Source organism: Rhamphochromis longiceps, linkage group LG12 (assembly GCF_057381845.1).
Source record: "Rhamphochromis longiceps isolate RC_006_pf linkage group LG12, R_longiceps_female_GT1.1, whole genome shotgun sequence".
NCBI classification, from domain to species: domain Eukaryota; kingdom Metazoa; phylum Chordata; class Actinopteri; order Cichliformes; family Cichlidae; genus Rhamphochromis; species Rhamphochromis longiceps.
In genome coordinates this window covers 35,170,526-35,188,645 of record NC_140568.1, presented here as the reverse complement: position 1 = coordinate 35,188,645, position 18,120 = coordinate 35,170,526, and the positions used below count along the sequence as shown (strand labels likewise).

The 18,120-nt window shown below is 40.0% G+C and overlaps 2 protein-coding genes across 8 annotated transcripts in view; both read right to left on the bottom strand.

Moving 5' to 3' along the window:
• Positions 1–187: 187 nt before the first annotated feature.
• On the bottom strand, positions 188–14,368 carry osmr (oncostatin M receptor). Its single transcript, XM_085426059.1, has 17 exons — positions 14,287–14,368; positions 13,950–14,101; positions 13,574–13,724; positions 11,742–12,014; positions 11,518–11,647; positions 10,858–11,006; positions 8,890–9,023; positions 8,651–8,792; positions 7,809–7,894; positions 7,474–7,681; positions 4,487–4,669; positions 4,299–4,400; positions 2,943–3,098; positions 2,580–2,732; positions 2,362–2,443; positions 2,176–2,260; positions 188–1,328 (listed from the first exon to the last, which is right to left on the bottom strand). The coding sequence occupies exons 1-17, from the start codon at positions 14,366–14,368 to the stop codon at positions 921–923; spliced, it is 2,676 nt and encodes an 891-aa protein (XP_085282185.1). The 3' UTR covers positions 188–920.
• Positions 14,369–14,565: 197 nt separating this feature from the next.
• The window catches only part of LOC146657742 (rho guanine nucleotide exchange factor 28-like), a 47,705-nt gene continuing 44,150 nt past the window's right edge, over positions 14,566–18,120 (bottom strand). For all 7 annotated transcript variants that reach the window (XM_085426047.1, XM_085426048.1, XM_085426049.1 and 4 more), the window contains 2 exons: positions 17,685–18,063; positions 14,566–15,633 (listed from right to left, as the gene is read on the bottom strand). In XM_085426047.1, coding sequence (XP_085282173.1) covers positions 15,443–15,633; positions 17,685–18,063 — 570 coding nt within the window. In that variant the 3' untranslated portion in view covers positions 14,566–15,442. The remainder of the gene's footprint in view (positions 15,634–17,684; positions 18,064–18,120) is intronic.

The window sequence follows — 18,120 nt, the reverse complement described above, 5'->3', positions numbered from 1 at the left end:
ACCTGTTACAACAAGTAGACCTGAGCTGAAGTGTAAAATTCCAATTATGAGTCACTGATCGAGAAATTCCAGAGAAATGATGACTAAACATTTCCTCTAATTTTCCTTTTTTTTTTTTTTTTTTTTTAATTCAACCTTCATGACAAAAGAAAGAAAACGGATATTTTAATAATGCTTGAAAATAAAAAGAAAGCCATTTAATAGGATTCTGAAAAGAAAACAAGTTGAGCCAAGTTAATCTAGTGTGAATGTGAGCATGCATGCCACAGAATCAGACAGGGCTGGGATGTCTAAAAGGATATGGAGAAAAGGCGAAAAGATGGCAGTGTTAAAAATTCCTAAACTAATACCTCTAATAATGTTCTTACATTTATATAGAAAAGCACTTTATTCATGTTTTCATTTCAAAGGACACATGAGTCACCTGCTGAACCAAATGAGCTAATAGCAATGCTACACGAGTCGCGTTTTTAACTATGGATTCATATAGCACGGCACTTCAAGCATTATACCTACATCCCATTAACAACTACACCACTATCAGCACCTTCTGCATCACAAGCTATGTTAAAAAGTCATGCTCAGAAAATATGCAAACATCTAAGCCTGCTCATCTACCTTATCTGTTGCAGCACTTACATCCTGTAGATAACATCTCCAGTTCCTTCACAGTTGAGCAAAATCCTGAGTTTTTGTTTCTCTTCTCACATCAAACTTTAGACAATCTGATTTGAGTTTTGTGCACTACTAATTCTTTGTTATGATAACACCCATATAATATCATTTTTAAACAAAACCACTTCTGCAATTTACAGTTTAGCATGAATACAGGATAGCTGATTCACAATATGTCTAATAAACAAATTATGTATTTACGGTATGGGACAGGAAGAAATACTGAGTCAGACTTGACTCAGTATTTATAAAGAATCATTGGCGATATAACCATATATGACACCGCATGATTCAAGGGGGCAGTCAGAGGCTTCAAAGCTTGATTTGGTTTCACTGAATACAACGTTAGGTGGTTCAGAGTAACCCTCCTTCAAAGTGTATAAGTAACTCCTGTTCATCAGGCTTGTGACTTGCTGAGAGGCTGGTCTGTCCCAGGGCAGAGTAGCTAACTGTGGACAGGAATTTGCTTCGAGCAGCATGCAAGAAGGTGATGAAGATGAAAGCGAGGACTGCAAACTAGGAGAGCATGGTTCATTCATAAGCTCAGAATCTCTCAGTGCGGTTATTTCATTTAGAGAGGGTCTGCCATTCAAAATCTGGATGTCACAGCTGATGCACTCCTCTGGCTTCTGAGACTGCAGCCACTGATCAGTCTGTGCAAAGAAGATATGATAACTTAAGTGACAGGCACAAATCCAAATATAAACACAAACCTAGTTAGGCGGGGGCGGGGAATCAAAGGTTTAGACTGATGGTAGCAGCATGTCTCAAAGCATCTGAGAGAGGCAGTGTTTCTCAGAAGTAAAGATAGGCAGAGATTCACCAATCTGTTTATAATGTTTGGACAACTAATGAAAACTTTGATTATTATCTTATTGGATGGCTTTAAATTTTGGGCCCTCAGGTGAAATTGACTTAAAACAGGCATGATTCATTCCTGCAAATCACTGCAAGGGCACTGGAAGACTTCCAGAAATCTTTGACAGGTTACAGTTCTACCATGCAAAGAACAAGCCAAACGTGAAGACAACACAGAAATGCTGTCGTCTTCTGTGGACCTAAAGAGGAGAAGGACCGTTCGGTTTGTTATCTGCACTCAGTTCGTAACCCTGCATCTCTGATGGTATTAGGGGGGAATAGGTGTCTATGCAATTGATCTACACGTTTTGGTGCAACACTGTCACCCATTCAGACATCTTTCTCAGAGGAGGCCTTACATATTTCAGCAAGACAATGCTAAACTGCATACTGCAGTCATTATAACAACATGGCTTTGTAGTGGGAGAATCAGCTGGCTGAACTGGCTTGCCTGCAGTCCATCAGTGGAAAAACATTTGGTTTATGATGAAACAAAAATATGACAAAGACCTAGGACTGCTGAGCAGCTAGAATCTTGTGTCAGAAATAGATATCATTCCTTCCTAGGCTGGATATTTCCTCTTTGTGCTTTTTTTTTTTTTTTTTTTTTTTTTTTTTGCTCTCTCAGTGATTAGCTCATACCTCATGCAGGAAGCTTTCGAACTCTGGAGTTTTAATGTTCATATCCACAGGGTAAATAAATATCTCCTTCAGCCTGCTCCTCACACTGAAACAGATAGTTTCTTTTTTTAAAGAGTTCAAAATGGTTTATATCATCATCTTCAGGATTCTATCTTTAGGTCTCTATTGAAAGATGACCTTACTCACATTTTCACTTGGGACCACAGGAGAACAGTGAAGCCCATGAGTAAAAAGATGGGAGTCAGTACCTTGATTATGAGAGAAGAGTCTACAGGAGGAAAAAGAAGTTGAAATTAATTACTTCATGCACTGGAAGTTGACATCTTCTATCAAAGGTTCTCCCAGGAAAGAATACAGTTCAGTAGCGGTATCTCTGGGATCCCCCTGCGTGTTTTAAAACTCACAGTTGCTTTTGGTTCTGAAGGTAATGCTGGCTGGTAGCCCAGGCCCCTCTTTAGTGAGAGCACTCACAGAGCAAGTATACTCTGTGTTCTCCTTCAGACTCTCTATGGTCACAAACTTCACATGGGGCTCTGCAACTGAGACATTGGACCCATCTAGATGTACACAGGATGAGACACAGATTAAATAATTGTGCTGGGCACCATCCTGACTAAGTTTAACGCAAATCAGGTTTATCTGACACTGCCCAGAAATATGAAATAAATTCAATCATGTAAATAATTAGAACACGTCCACAGACTGAGATTAAGATGAAGAAGATCAACATTGCTGGTTTATTCCTCCACACTCTCTCGCAACCTGACCTGGCAGCAAAACAGATCCTACTTCCTGCACTGTAACCAGGTACCCCATGATGAATGCTGGCTGAGCTGGATCATCTTCATTGTAATGCCACTCCAGTGTCACAGAAGAGGAAGTACTCTGAACAGGTTCAACCAGACTTGGGCGCTGAACAGAATCTGAGAAACAGGAGATAGTAATGAGGAAGGAAGGCCGAACTAATTAAAACATTTGCAGCTTAGCTGGTGTCAAAGCAACAATGCAGTTTCTCAAAACAAAGTTTCCCCGGAGTTCAAAACCTCAACTTCTATAAAATACCTATACTAATATGGTATTTTGTTATTTAAACATGTAGCTCTTCAGATGATTGCATCACAGTAATTACTCCACTCTGCATATCAGAACTGCAAAACAGGAAAGACTATCTTGTTTACAGGGTGCCCCTATTAGTCAAAGATAGGATATCCTGTGTCAAAATTTTAACTACTACTCTGTAAAAATGGTAAACGTACAGTACAATGTACCATTTTAAAATAAAGGACTACTCTGTATTAATTTTTTAAGGATTATGGCTTTTTTCTGTGTTTTGTAAACACATTGAATTTTACCATTAAAAGCAACCTCTGTTAAAAAAAAAGTTTCATGTTTTGTTTTTTTACAGTTTAAAAAAAATATTTTTTTTTACAGTGTATAAAAACGTTTACTTTCAACTGCACACTCCAGATCCAAACTATGATAGAAGTTTTCTCACCATCCTATTCTGTGCTAGAGACCAGAGACTTAAAAGAAGAACAAGGTAAAAAGCTAAAGATGACATGATGCTTACAGAGTCCCAGTCTCAATATCATGGTATCATTCTTGGATCACAATAAGCAATTGAAGCAGCCGAGATTGTCAGAAAACCTACAAGTCAAGAAAAACTGGTTCTGTTTAAACTCCACATCTTTTATCTACTTAATTTGTCGTGGAATAATGAGGAAACAGGCCTCATGGCCCTGGAACTGTTTGTTTTTCAGTTTCAGAAAACAGGGAACATTGTATAATTCAGGTTGAATACTTGAGGTATATACTAAATACTTTTGTTAAACCCCTTTAATTAAAGCTGAAGGTCTGCACTTCAATCATATATTTAATTTTAAAATCTACTTTGGTGCTATGCAGAGTCAAAAATTAATTAAAAAAAAATTATGGTATTTCTGACAAACTTGGGAACCTACCAGAACAGACAAAGAGTATAATCACATGAGAGTCAATCTTAACTGCACTTTGTAAGAAGAATTATGACATTAGAATACGCTCAGCCTCAAATGTCTCTTCTATACATAATAAATGAATACAACACACACACACACACACACACATGCAATAACAAAACTCACTGAATTCCTGTGAGTAACCAGTCTGTATCTCCAGTAGTCCATATCCATTGTCCGTGCATCCATAAATATAAAATGTATACCTGTAACCTGCTTGGAATTCACCTAAAAATAAAAATATGACAGTGAATGCTAAACAAGAGTAAATGTATTTACATTAATTGCTGAATGAAAACAACAATAAAACTTACTAGCATGTAATAACAATGCATTATTTCCCTCTGGCACTTTCCACTGCAGAGTGCAAGGCACTGCATTTCCCAGCACGCACCACTCCACAACATAGCCACAGGTGGCAGTGCTCTGATCTTCCCATGTCAGATTGAAACCACCCTCGCTGGTACTGTCTAAACGCTTCTGTACTGGGAGATTTTCTGGGGGGAAAAGTCCAAAACAAAGCAAAATAACTCAGGACTTTAGACCCTGGCTGAGTAGATTTGAAAATGCAAAGTGTTTTTCTGCTTCTAAATTCTAATAAAACTTGAGTTATTGTACTCTGCCATAAAAATCTTAGAAATGCAGTATCTAACCAGATGCTTACTCTTGATGGCAGTAACACTGTGAGGAATTTTGGAGTTGTCTTTGACCAGGATATGTTCTTCAATGTGCACATTAAACAACTGTATGACTGCTTTCTTCCATTTGTGCAATAGCGCCAAAATTAGAGCATCCTGTCTCAGAGTGATGCTGAAAAACTAGTTCATGCACTTATTATTTCTAGGCTGGACTACAGTAATTCATTATTATCAGGATGTCCTAAAAACTCCCTAAAAAGCCTTAAGTTAATCCAAAATGCTGCAGCAAGAGTACTAACAGGTTACTAGAAAGAGAGAGCATATTTCTCCTGTTTTGGCTTCCCTTCATTGACTCCCTGTTAAATCCAGAATTGAATTCTTCTGCTCCTCACATACAAGGTCTTAAATAATCTGGCCCCATCTTATCTTAATGACCTTGTAGTACCATTATCACCCTATAAGAGCACTTCGCTCTCGCACTGCAGGCCTACTTGTTGTTCCTAGAGTATTTAAAAGTAGAATGGGAGGGAGAGCCTTCAGTTTTCAGGTCCCTCTTCTGTGGAACCAGCTTCCAGTTTGGATTCAGGAGACAGACACTATCTCTACTTTCAAGATTAGGCTTAAAACTTTCCTTTTTGCTAAAGCATATACAGTGGGGCAAAAAAGTATTTAGTCAGCCACCGATTGTGCAAGTTCCCCCACTTAAAATGATGACAGAGGTCAGTAATTTGCACCAGAGGTACACTTCAACTGTGAGAGACAGAATGTGAAAAAAAAAATCCATGAATCCACATGGTAGGATTTGTAAAGAATTTATTCGTAAATTAGGGTGGAAAATAAGTATTTGGTCACCTCAAACAAGGAAAATCTCTGGCTCTCACAGACCTGTAACGTCTTCTGTAAGAAACTTTTCTGTCCCCCACTCGTTACCTGTATGAATGGCACCTGTTTGAACTCATCATCTGTATAAAAGACACCTGTCCACAGCCTCAAACAGTCAGACTCCAAACTCCGCCATGGCCAAGACCAAAGAGCTTTCGAAGGACACCAGGAAAAGTATTGTAGACCTGCACCAGACTGGGAAGAGTGAATCTACAATAGGCAAGCAGCTTGGTGTGAAAAAATCAACTGTGGGAGCAATCATCAGAAAATGGAAGACATACAAGACCACTGATAATCTCCCTCGATCTGGGGCTCCACGCAAGATCTCATCCCGTGGGGTCAAAATGATCATGAGAACGGTGAGCAAAGATCCCAGAACCACACGGGGGGACCTGGTGAATGACCTGCAGAGAGCTGGGACCAAAGTAACAAAGGTCACCATCAGTAACACACTACAACGGCAGGGAATCAAATCCCGCAGTGCCAGACGTGTTCCGCTGCTGAAGCCAGTGCATGTCCAGGCCCGTCTGAAGTTTGCCAGAGAGCACATGGATGATACAGCAGAGGATTGGGAGAATGTCATGTGGTCAGATGAAACCAAAGTAGAACTTTTTGGTATAAACTCAACTCGTCGTGTTTGGAGGAAGAAGAATACTGAGTTGCATCCCAAGAACACCATACCTACTGTGAAGCATGGGGGTGGAAACATCATGCTATGGGGCTGTTTTTCTGCCAAGGGGACAGGACGACTGATCCATGTTAAGGACAGAATGAATGGGGCCATGTATCGTGAGATTTTGAGCCAAAACCTCCTTCCATCAGTGAGAACTTTGAAGATGAAACGAGGCTGGGTCTTCCAACATGACAATGATCCAAAACACACCGCCCGGGCAACAAAGGAGTGGCTCCGTAAGAAGCATTTGAAAGTCCTGGAGTGGCCTAGCCAGTCTCCAGACCTCAACCCCATAGAAATCTGTGGCGGGAGTTGAAAGTCCGTGTTGCTCGGCGACAGCCCCAAAACATCACTGCTCTCGAGAAGATCTGCATGGAGGAATGGGCCAAAATACCAGCTACTGTGTGTGCAAACCTGGTAAAGACCTATAGTAAACGTTTGACCTCTGTTATTGCCAACAAAGGTTATGTTACAAAGTATTGAGTTGTATTTTTGTTATTGACCAAATACTTATTTTCCACCCTGATTTACGAATAAATTCTTTACAAATCCTACCATGTGGATTCATGGATTTTTTTTTCACATTCTGTCTCTCACAGTTGAAGTGTACCTCTGGTGCAAATTACTGACCTCTGTCATCATTTTAGGTGGGGGAACTTGCACAATCGGTGGCTGACTAAATACTTTTTTGCCCCACTGTAGTTAGGGCTGGACCAGATGACCCTGAATCCTCCCTTAGTTATGCTGCAATAGGCGTACACTGCTGGGGGATTCCCATGATGCACTGGGTGTTTCTTCCTCACTCACTATGTGTTAATAGACCTCTCTGCATTGAATCATACTTGTTATTAATCTCTAGTGACACTCGTTGTTTCACTTTTTTCGTTTTTTAATTCAAGGAAACAAACAACAGAGATATTTGTTGTTAATACATTTACATTTCTAGGCTGGACTACTTGAAATTGTTATAATCAGTCTTAAACGTTTTTTAAAAAGTCCCTTTTAACCCTTTTGTAACCCTTTGTTTTGTCAAAGGAAAAAAAAAACAGTTAAATGTCTAAGTAAGCATTTAAATTTAAGAGACTCTGGGTGTAGAGAAGCTGTTCACCTTTGTGCTCTGCTGGTGGGATGGTGATGTTGGCGGGGATGGAGGTGCCAGAGGGGAGGACAGCCTGGACAGTGAAGTCACACTTTCCTGGGCCAATGGACACCACTGCCTGGCCCACGCTGCTGTTCTTCGACTCTGTTTGGCCTTCCTGTGACCACTGAACCGTGTACTCTTGTATGTTTATTGTGGCTGCTGTGCCAGCAATACGCTGAGAATAAATTAGTAATTAAGGGTGAAGGATGTTCAAGGTAACGGTGACATACTGTATATTCTCTAAAACCAGAGTACTATTCCACCAAGTATTTGTGCTTAAAGGGCACAGAAAAATGACTTACTGGCTTCCACATCAGAGTAACTTGACGAGTGCGCGAGTTAGACAGCGGCTGTATTCTTCTCCATAAATCCAAGGACACCAGTGGATCTGAGGAAAATGACTTGTTTAGAGCATAACAGGCAGCAGATCATTGAACTAGAGCACTTTGTTTGTTTGTTGTATGTACCAAAGCAAGCCGAGACCAAGACTTGTTAGGTTAGTTGGTGATTCTAAATTGGCCACAGTAGATAAAGTACTTACAGCATGTAGATTAAAATATATGGTGAAATGTGGCTTTGAGTGGTCAGTAAGAAAAGAAAAGTGTTGTATCAAAGCCTGATAGTACATGGGGAATGAAAGAAAATGAAAGAATGAAAGTTCTTTGGGAGTTTGTTGCTAAGCTCTTGCTTTTTACTTTACTGATATTTTCAAGTATTTGTAATTTTAACAAACAAGAGAATTGGAAGAGACCTCAAACACATCCAGCAAAGTGTCAGCTTGCTCTTTTGTGAAGTAATACTTGTAGTTTGATTACTCTATAACTGGCTTAATAAATCGTTGTGCACTGATGACTTTTCATGTGAAGATCATGTTAAGAAAAACAACTGCAAACACAAATGTTGCATTTAAGTCTCTTTTCAAATGAACAAACCCATCACAAGGATAAGCAACACAAGAGAAAAATATGTTTGTATGCAATAATTGCTCCTTCATGCAGCATCATTTTGCAGATAAAAGCTAAACACTGAAATTTAATTTTTGCCCTTCAATAATTTTAGTCTTTCTCACACTTTATTAAATCTGGACTTGAACACGATATGATATTTGTAAAACAACATTTTTTCTAATTATATTTATATTTACCTGTTATGAAGGTTTCTTCTGCCCCTTCTCCCCACAGTCGTCCATTGACAGTGCAGCGTACTCTGACATTGTACTTCGTGTTGGGAACCAGGTGCTCCAGTTTTGTGTCGCAGAAACTGCTCATAATGTTGTTGCACCTCAGCTGTTACAGAAGTAAATGGGGAAAAAAACATGCACTAAAATGTCAAATCTACACTCAACAGTTTGATGATTATTATTGTTAACTTAAATGAATTCACCTCCACGGTGCCGAGTGGGACTGTAGCAACCTGACAGATAAGGTTCATACGAGTCAAGCTTTCCTGCATGCTCCAGGACACTGTGGCGTCTGTCACCCCGCGGTTCACTCTCAGCGACTTCACAACAGGAAACACTAATAGCAACACACACACGAACCATGTACAGTGGGGCAAAAAAGTATTTAGTCAGCCACCGATTGTGCAAGTTCCCCCACCTAAAATGATGACAGAGGTCAGTAATTTGCACCAGAGGTACACTTCAACTGTGAGAGACAGAATGTGGAAAAAAAAATACATGAATTCACATGGTAGGATTTGTAAAGAATTTATTTGTAAATCAGGGTGGAAAATAAGTATTTGGTCAATAACAAAAATACAACTCAATACTTTGTAACATAACCTTTGTTGGCAATAACAGAGGTCAAACGTTTACTATAGGTCTTTACCAGGTTTGCACACACAGTAGCTGGTATTTTGGCCCATTCTTCCATGCAGATCTTCTCGAGAGCAGTGATGTTTTGGGGCTGTCGCCGAGCAACACGGACTTTCAACTCCCGCCACAGATTTTCTATGGGGTTGAGGTCTGGAGACTGGCTAGGCCACTCCAGGACTTTCAAATGCTTCTTACGGAGCCACTCCTTTGTTGCCCGGGCGGTGTGTTTTGGATCATTGTCATGTTGGAAGACCCAGCCTCGTTTCATCTTCAAAGTTCTCACTGATGGAAGGAGGTTTTGGCTCAAAATCTCATGATACATGGCCCCATTCATTCTGTCCTTAACACGGATCAGTCGTCCTGTCCCCTTGGCAGAAAAACAGCCCCATAGCATGATGTTTCCACCCCCATGCTTCACAGTAGGTATGGTGTTCTTGGGATGCAACTCAGTATTCTTCTTCCTCCAAACACGACGAGTTGAGTTTATACCAAAAAGTTCTACTTTGGTTTCATCTGACCACATGACATTCTCCCAATCCTCTGCTGTATCATCCATGTGCTCTCTGGCAAACTTCAGACGGGCCTGGACATGCACTGGCTTCAGCAGCGGAACACGTCTGGCACTGCGGGATTTGATTCCCTGCCGTTGTAGTGTGTTACTGATGGTGACCTTTGTTACTTTGGTCCCAGCTCTCTGCAGGTCATTCACCAGGTCCCCCCGTGTGGTTCTGGGATCTTTGCTCACCGTTCTCATGATCATTTTGACCCCACGGGATGAGATCTTGCGTGGAGCCCCAGATCGAGGGAGATTATCAGTGGTCTTGTATGTCTCCCATTTTCTGATGATTGCTCCCACAGTTGATTTTTTCACACCAAGCTGCTTGCCTATTGTAGATTCACTCTTCCCAGTCTGGTGCAGGTCTACAATACTTTTCCTGGTGTCCTTCGAAAGCTCTTTGGTCTTGGCCATGGCGGAGTTTGGAGTCTGACTGTTTGAGGCTGTGGACAGGTGTCTTTTATACAGATGATGAGTTCAAACAGGTGACATTCATACAGGTAACGAGTGGGGGACAGAAAAGCTTCTTACAGAAGACGTTACAGGTCTGTGAGAGCCAGAGATTTTCCTTGTTTGAGGTGACCAAATACTTATTTTCCACCCTAATTTACGAATAAATTCTTTACAAATCCTACCATGTGGATTCATGGAATTTTTTTTCACATTCTGTCTCTCACAGTTGAAGTGTACCTCTGGTGCAAATTACTGACCTCTGTCATCATTTTAAGTGGGGGAACTTGCACAATCGGTGGCTGACTAAATACTTTTTTGCCCCACTGTATCTTATATCAGTGTATTTTCTGGTTGTGCAGTGAACATTCAAACAGTACAAAAACAACACTGACGCTGATTTCACTACACAGTGTAGGTAAATTGTGAAAGCATCAACCACAGAGCAGTTTAAATTGACATGTACGTGTCTTTATGCCTTCAAAAACATAACTGAGAATATGTTGTATACACAAAGATGACCCCTGACCTCTGTCTGAGATGTTGAAGCTATAACGTTCCATCTCCTCTCCTAGCTTGTCCTTCACCCACACACTGATGTTATAATTTTGTAGGTGTGGCACAGCTGGAAAAGTACATGATGACTGCTCACAGGTGAAGGGAGCCTTGTCTGAGTTTCTGTGTTTTTAATAAACAATAGAATTGGAAAAGACGTCAAACACATCCAGCACATCAGCTTACACTTTTGTGAAATAATATTTATGGTTTGATTACTTTATATTAGGCTTAATAAATCTTTTGTGTCCTATGAAATTTGTACTGATGAATTTTCCCATGATTCATCTTTCAGGGAGACGTGACTTTGAGCTATCTGCTGTAGATACTTTGGTTTGGGGGGGTGGGGGTGGGGGGCTGCTGTTTCTTTTTTTGTACTCCAGTTTTCCAGTTTCCTCAAATTTGTTGGGAACACACTGCACGACATGCTCATATATGCCAGAAAAACCTTATAAGACATTCAGAAAACCTCAAAATTTCTCAATAAGTGTCGCTCCTTTGAAACAAAATATAAAAATATGGCTGGTGGCTCAAAACCTTTCCACAGCACTGAATCAGTCCAATATTATGAAAATCACTGCCATCTATGCCTTACATTGTGTTACAATATAAGGTGTGTACTTCATGTGCTTACTCTATGTGGAGAGTGTAAATTTGCACGTTGCGATCATGCAGGAGTCGCTTTCTGGGTGAATCCCAGGTGCAGCTGACAGATACCATGTCAAAGGTTACACAGCTGAGGTTTCTGGGTTTCTGGGGTGGAACTACAATATACACACATATACATATACAGTTATACATGTACAAGTTCTGCATTAAATTAATAAAGAATACAAAAAAAGAAAGATTCAAACTTACAACTGATATAGTTCAAGACAGGAAAACTTTTGCCTGTTGCATCATCGCAGGTCAGTAACAAATGCTTAATTATTCCTTTTGGGATAGTGAGGTTGTTTACAGTGATAGCTTTTACTCCGCCTCCAATGCTCAAAAGACGGTATTCCTCGTTCCTGAAGGTCATTCTTTTAACGTTCACCCCTGTTGGGGGAATACAGCAGAACATGGCACTGCTGCCCTGCCTCAGCACACGGCTGGAGGGGAAAATGTGGATCTTATCGTTTGCTTTGAATCCTGCAAGACAAAGTAAAGTTACAGTGCAGTCTGATGAAGAGCTGTTCAGAATTTCATGCATAATCCCTTGGTATGTTCTAGGGTTCTTAAAAGGGGAACAAAAATTGTATTGTTGCACTGACAGAGACACAAAAAACAAAGGGGATTCAGAAATGCCTCTGCTTTCTTTGCACCCAAGGTCATTAAGGTGGATTAAGGCTGCGTGGCAAACTGTTCTGTAGTCTGACCAATCAAAGCTTTCAGACTTTTGTTTTCTTTTTTGGAAATGATGAACATTGCATCCTCCAGCTTATTGAGGAGAGAGGCCATCTGATTTGTCATTAGTGTGTCGTTCATTCACCATCCTTAATGATATCGGGTTGGATTAGTGCAATACGGCATGGGCAATTTCTTTTAACTTCATGAGTGACGTCGTACCTGAGGACTATACAGATTCCAAGAAACGGAAGAATGGTTGTTTAGACGAAAGATGAAATCGATTAGAATTTACATAACTTAACAACCCCTCCCCCCAAGAAAAGAGTCCAAGAAGAAGAAATAAACACCTTTTGACTCAAAGTATTCTGTCAAACATGTCTGACCACAAGGATAAGCAACACAAAAGAAAAGAGGAAAAATATGTTTTTACGCAGTAAAGTATTCTGTCACACCTGGTAAAGGCAATGTTATGACATGGACACGACTGTAAGTGTTACATGATATGATTGCTGGAAGAAGCAGTTTTATGACACAGGATGTCACAGAGACAGAAAAACAAGCAACAAACTGCAGTAAACAGTGGGAGGGAGAACATACAGCACTTGGTGATGTGATGGTTTCTAAACTTCAGGCTGTCATTGACTCAAAATAATTTTCATCCAAGAATTAACAAAAATCTATATATTTAAAATTGTGTCCAGTAGTAAATGTGCCCGATTCCTTTTGAGTCATTGAAAACGGGAAATTATATTAAAAAATTGCTGTATAATACAGTAGAATAGAATAGAATTCAACTTTATTGTCATTGCACATGTCACAAGTACAAGGCAACAAAATGCAGTTTAAATAATATATATAATAGCTCATGTAAACCCTGTAGGCAAAATGTAAACATTTTGCCTGATTAATTGTAGATAACCAACATTCTAAAAGATAAATACGTAATAAATGCATCTATGAAATGTCTTTTTCAGTGAAAGCCTCACTTATTTCAACAAGACAATGCCAAACAGACTCGCTGTTGGACTCGCTTGGCTATTACAAAAAAACAACAACCCTGCCTTGAGTCCAGACTGATGACCCACAGAAACTATAACATTTTTAAAAAGTTTAATTTTTATTACATTTTTTTTTTTTACTTTACTTCCCTTATAGGTAGTAAACTAAAAAAAAAAAAAAAGTGTTGCAGACAACGCCTTATTTCCCAACCATGTACATATTTGCATTGTACGCGTAAGATATATGTTGAAAGAGACAGATGTTGAGAAACGTTTCATTCCTAAGAAAACGACAACTGCTGCTTTTTAACCTCATCAGTAAAACACGTAGGCTGACATTTAATGATCAGCATAACATCTCACCAGAGTTGGTTATCCAGTTGCTCCAAGGACTCTGGTCAGACTGATTATAGTATCGCATTCTGACAGAGTGATCAACACACTCCAGAGGCAGATCAGAGATCCATGTCCATGTGTATTTGGCCGAAACTCCAGGTGATACGCTCACATTTTTCTAGGTTAAAAAACAGGAAATAATTGTTCATAATAACACTGGTAGGTCTTAAAAGCAGGATTACAGAATCAATTAAATGTGGTGGTAATGGAAAAAAAAAGATTGTCTTTCTCTGTGATGACCTGGCAGAAAAAATACAAATTATCTTTTATATGTAACATTCTGACTGTATTCTATGACTTTTAAACAGCATTAAAAACAGAAAACACACCTCTCAATACTCACAGTGTAAATAACGGTGTGCTGTTCAGTGCGGCTGAGCTCGATCTCATAAATGTCACCCACAAAACTGCTGTGTTTTACCAACCAGCTCACCACAAGGGTCTGCTTGTCATTAATAGCTTTCAGAGTGATGTTTGGTTTTGGCAGATAACAGCCTGGCGTATGACAGAACAGAAGGATGTAAAGTTACACATTCAGGGTCCCAGAATGTTGGTCCTGTTTAGACAATGAACAGAATCAACTTTCCGGAATTTCTTTACCTGTGATTGAGCACACATCAAGATGACATATTGAGAGAACTTTAAAATGATCAGAAAGAACATAAACGAACCCAACTTACCATCGTCAAAGCAACATTCAGTGTTCGAAAATATCAGATACAACCCGAAAAGGCTGAAAAAGGATTTCCTGACATTTATCATCCTCTCATGTGAACCGTTTTTCACCGAGCACGCCAACTGAAAGCCTAATAAGTCAGCAGCAAGTGTTAGTATGAGTAGAAGTGCGAGTGTTGCGTAATGTATAATCGGAAGTCAAGAGAGGAGTGTTTAAATGTTAAACCAATGGTGCTGTGCCGTTTTTCACATAAGTAAGAATGCACCAAAAACAGATGTTTGCCACAACAGTTTTATATATATATATATATATATATACATATATATTACATATATATATACACACACACAATATGATAACACAGTTCTGATTATGAAGATTACAAGTCAAATTTTCAAACAAAATCTTATAAACGTTGACAGTGCATGAAGCAATTTTTAAGCAATAAATTATCTGAAATTTCAAGGAACAGGGGGGAAAAATACACCCTCTCTTCACAGACACTACAGCATCAGACAGCAATATATTTTTGGCACTTAAGTGAGAAAACAATTCAACATATTGTGCATAGGTAGCCGCTCCGAAAAACTATACATGTATTTCATATTTATACACAATATAGGTCTATTTTTATTTCTCGTAGAGGCCCACAATCCCTTATAAATATCATTAAAGATCACTTGGAGAAATAATCTATATATAGTTTAAAAAAGGGGTTGATTGGCTTCTCATATATTCTTATTTCATTTTAAGTGCTCAAGACGTAAATTACATCAATTTTAATCTGTCCTGACTTTCTTGTATTTGAAGTCAAAAGGTTTGTAGCACAAAGGTACCTTTGTCATCAAACCAAGTGCACAGATACTTAAAAGATTTGTGGTAGAAGTGAAAACACGAGAAGTACAAATATAAAAGCTGATTTACAAAGAGCTTGTTTGTGAAAAGGCACAATGGTTTGATCACACAGGAGGAGAATGGTTAAAGTTCACAACATACAATGATAAAGGCACATACTGTACTCCGATTTTAAAAGATGAACATAAATCCATCATATTTACATGGACATATATGCACACACACACATTTAAGCAACAGACATATTACTGTTTGTTCAGTATACAACTGGTGGCCTATATTGTTTATTTTTCTCTCATGGACCTTTAGAGGTAAACAATGTTCTCCTCAACTCCCTCATCCCTATTCTGCCCCTCGAGAGAGAGGTACGCCTGAGGGGGGAGGAGAGGGTTAAGAGAGTGAGAGGAAGAGAAGCCGTCCTCATAAAGTCTATGCCCTGTGACCTCTGACCTCCACAGATCCGGGGATTGTTTGTCCACCACTGGTCTGAAGTTTGCTGAAAGAAGAACAACACAAAGTGTCAAGTCAAGCCAACTTTATTTATAAAGCCCTTTAGAAACACCAAAGTTTTGGTCAGTGGTTTTGTATTATTTATACAATTTAAAGAATACAAAAAAAAGGAAAAAATATATATGTATATAAAAATTACTAAACAAAATAAGGACATCAACATGACACATCAGTAAAAACAGTAGAAATAAAATAAAATAAAATAAAATAAAATAAAAATTTAAACAAAATTAAATCAAATAAAAATCTCAAACTGGGTCAAATGCCCAACAAAAGAGGTGCTTTGTTTGGCAAAACAAGTTAGTCAGGGAACCTAAGAGCAGATTTAAATATTCAGATTGAGGAGGCCCATCTACTCCAGCTCCCAACTCTACAAGTTGGGATCTGCTACAACAAAAGCCTTGCCCCCATGAGCAGCTGCCGTGTCCTCGGACATCCAAGAGCAGTTGGTGAGCTGATCTGAGTGACCGGGAAGGGGAGTGCAAGTGCAGCAGCTCAGAGAGGTCAGCTGGGGGAAGGCCATTTAAGCACTTAAAAACAACAAAAAATATATATATATATTAAAATGTACTCTAAAATGGGTCTGCAGCCAGTGCAGTGAGGATAAAGCAGGAGTAATATGCTCTCTCTTCGTGTTTCAGTTAAAAGTCGTGCTGGGGCATTTTGCACCAGCTTAAGAGGGGACAGAGAGGACACAAACATAATGAAGCCATGGATTACTGTTTCAAAGTGATCTTTTGACAGAATGTTTTTCATTTTAACCAGCTGTTTCAGCTAAAAGAAGCTGGATTATCCCAGTGCACTGATCTGATTGTCCATCCTAAAACCCCAGGCTGTGCCAGCGGGCTTTATGTACTGTGCCAGCGGGCTTATGTCGATAGGAAAAGGCAGACCAGTGATACAAGGCCCAAACACAACTTCTGTCTTATTCTCGTTAAAATTTAGGAAGTTTAGCGCCATCTACTCATTTGATTCCTCAAAGCACTTAGCTGTTTGTATGACAATAATGGATTGCATTTATATAGCGCTTTTCTAGGCACCCAAAGCGCTTTACAATTCCACTATTCATTCACTCCAGACTGGTGGAGGCAGCTACAGTTGTAGCCACAGCTGCCCTGGGGCAGAATGACAGAAGCGAGGCTGCCATATCGCGCCATCTGCCCTTCTGGCCAACACCAGTAGGCGGTAGGGTAAAGTGTCTTGCCCGAGGACACAACGACCAGGACAGAGAGAGCAGAGGGATCGAACCAGCAACCTTCGGGTTACAGATGAGCTTCCCAATCCCCTGAGCCACGGTCGCATGTTGTATGGAGTAGACATCCTTTTGTTTTAGGGGCACATAAATCTGAGTATCATCTGCATAACAATTGAAAGCAATTTTCTGCTTTCTAAAGTATCGAGCCCTGCGGAACCCCACAAGACAAAGGAGCAGAGGAAGATCTGAAATCAAGTTCTAACACAAAACGTTCTTTGAGAAATGTGAGAATCAATATTTAAAATACTATAATTCACTGTGTCAAAAGCAGCTTTTAGGCATGTCCTTTTCCCCCCACTTTCCTTCAGCTTTTTGGCATTCACATCTGACAGGCATGAGTTGTTTCATTTAGCCAGGGCTCAGATTTAGTTTTGGGGTCTCTGCTTTTTAATAAGGCCACAGCATCATCCAGCAGCGGAGCTTCTCTGTATCTAAAGACACAGACTTAGGAATTCAAGAGTTCTGATTGAAATAAGCAGAGAAATGCACAGCAGTGGATGGGTTAATAATATCACAGCACCTCGCAGGAACATGAGGTTTAATAGAGCTACAGAGCAAGGCAATGTCAAATGAGACACATACAGTGCCACAGATCAGGGTTCAGTGTGTGTCCACGTTCCTGTGTGGGTCCAGACACCCACTGCAGGAAGTCAAAAGAATCACTTTCAACTGTCAAGACAAAGATGTTGTTTATGAGGGCTGGAAAAAGCACAATATGTACAATACTCATTTAAAAAGGCATGCACTTTCTACCATGCTTTATATATAGTAAGTAGTCTTACAAGTGTTGGTCTCCTGTGAGTGTGTAGTGATCCTGCTGCCAAAGGGGTGGATGGAGTCATTCAGGGCCTGAGGACAGTCATGACTGTTACCGTAGCTCGGGTATGTCATGCCATCCAGCGGCTGTTTGCTGTGTGTCTGGCTCAGCAGGGTGTTGAGGCTGTTGTAGAGGCTGGCACTGAGGCCGAGGTTGGTCGAATAGGTGGAACTGTGCAGGGGGTCTTCGTGGTTTTTTCTTGGCATGGAGAGAGGATGCTGGTGCTGGTTGTTGTTGGTGGGCTGGTGGAGGTGGTTCTGTTGGAGTGAGGTGAGCAAAGCTGCCTCATTCTTGTACACTGAACAGTTGCTATCCAGGCTCCCTGAGCGGCTGTGGGTAGACCCCTAGGACATCAAAATGACATGAAATAGAAGGAGAGGTGACAAATTCTTTTGGCTTTA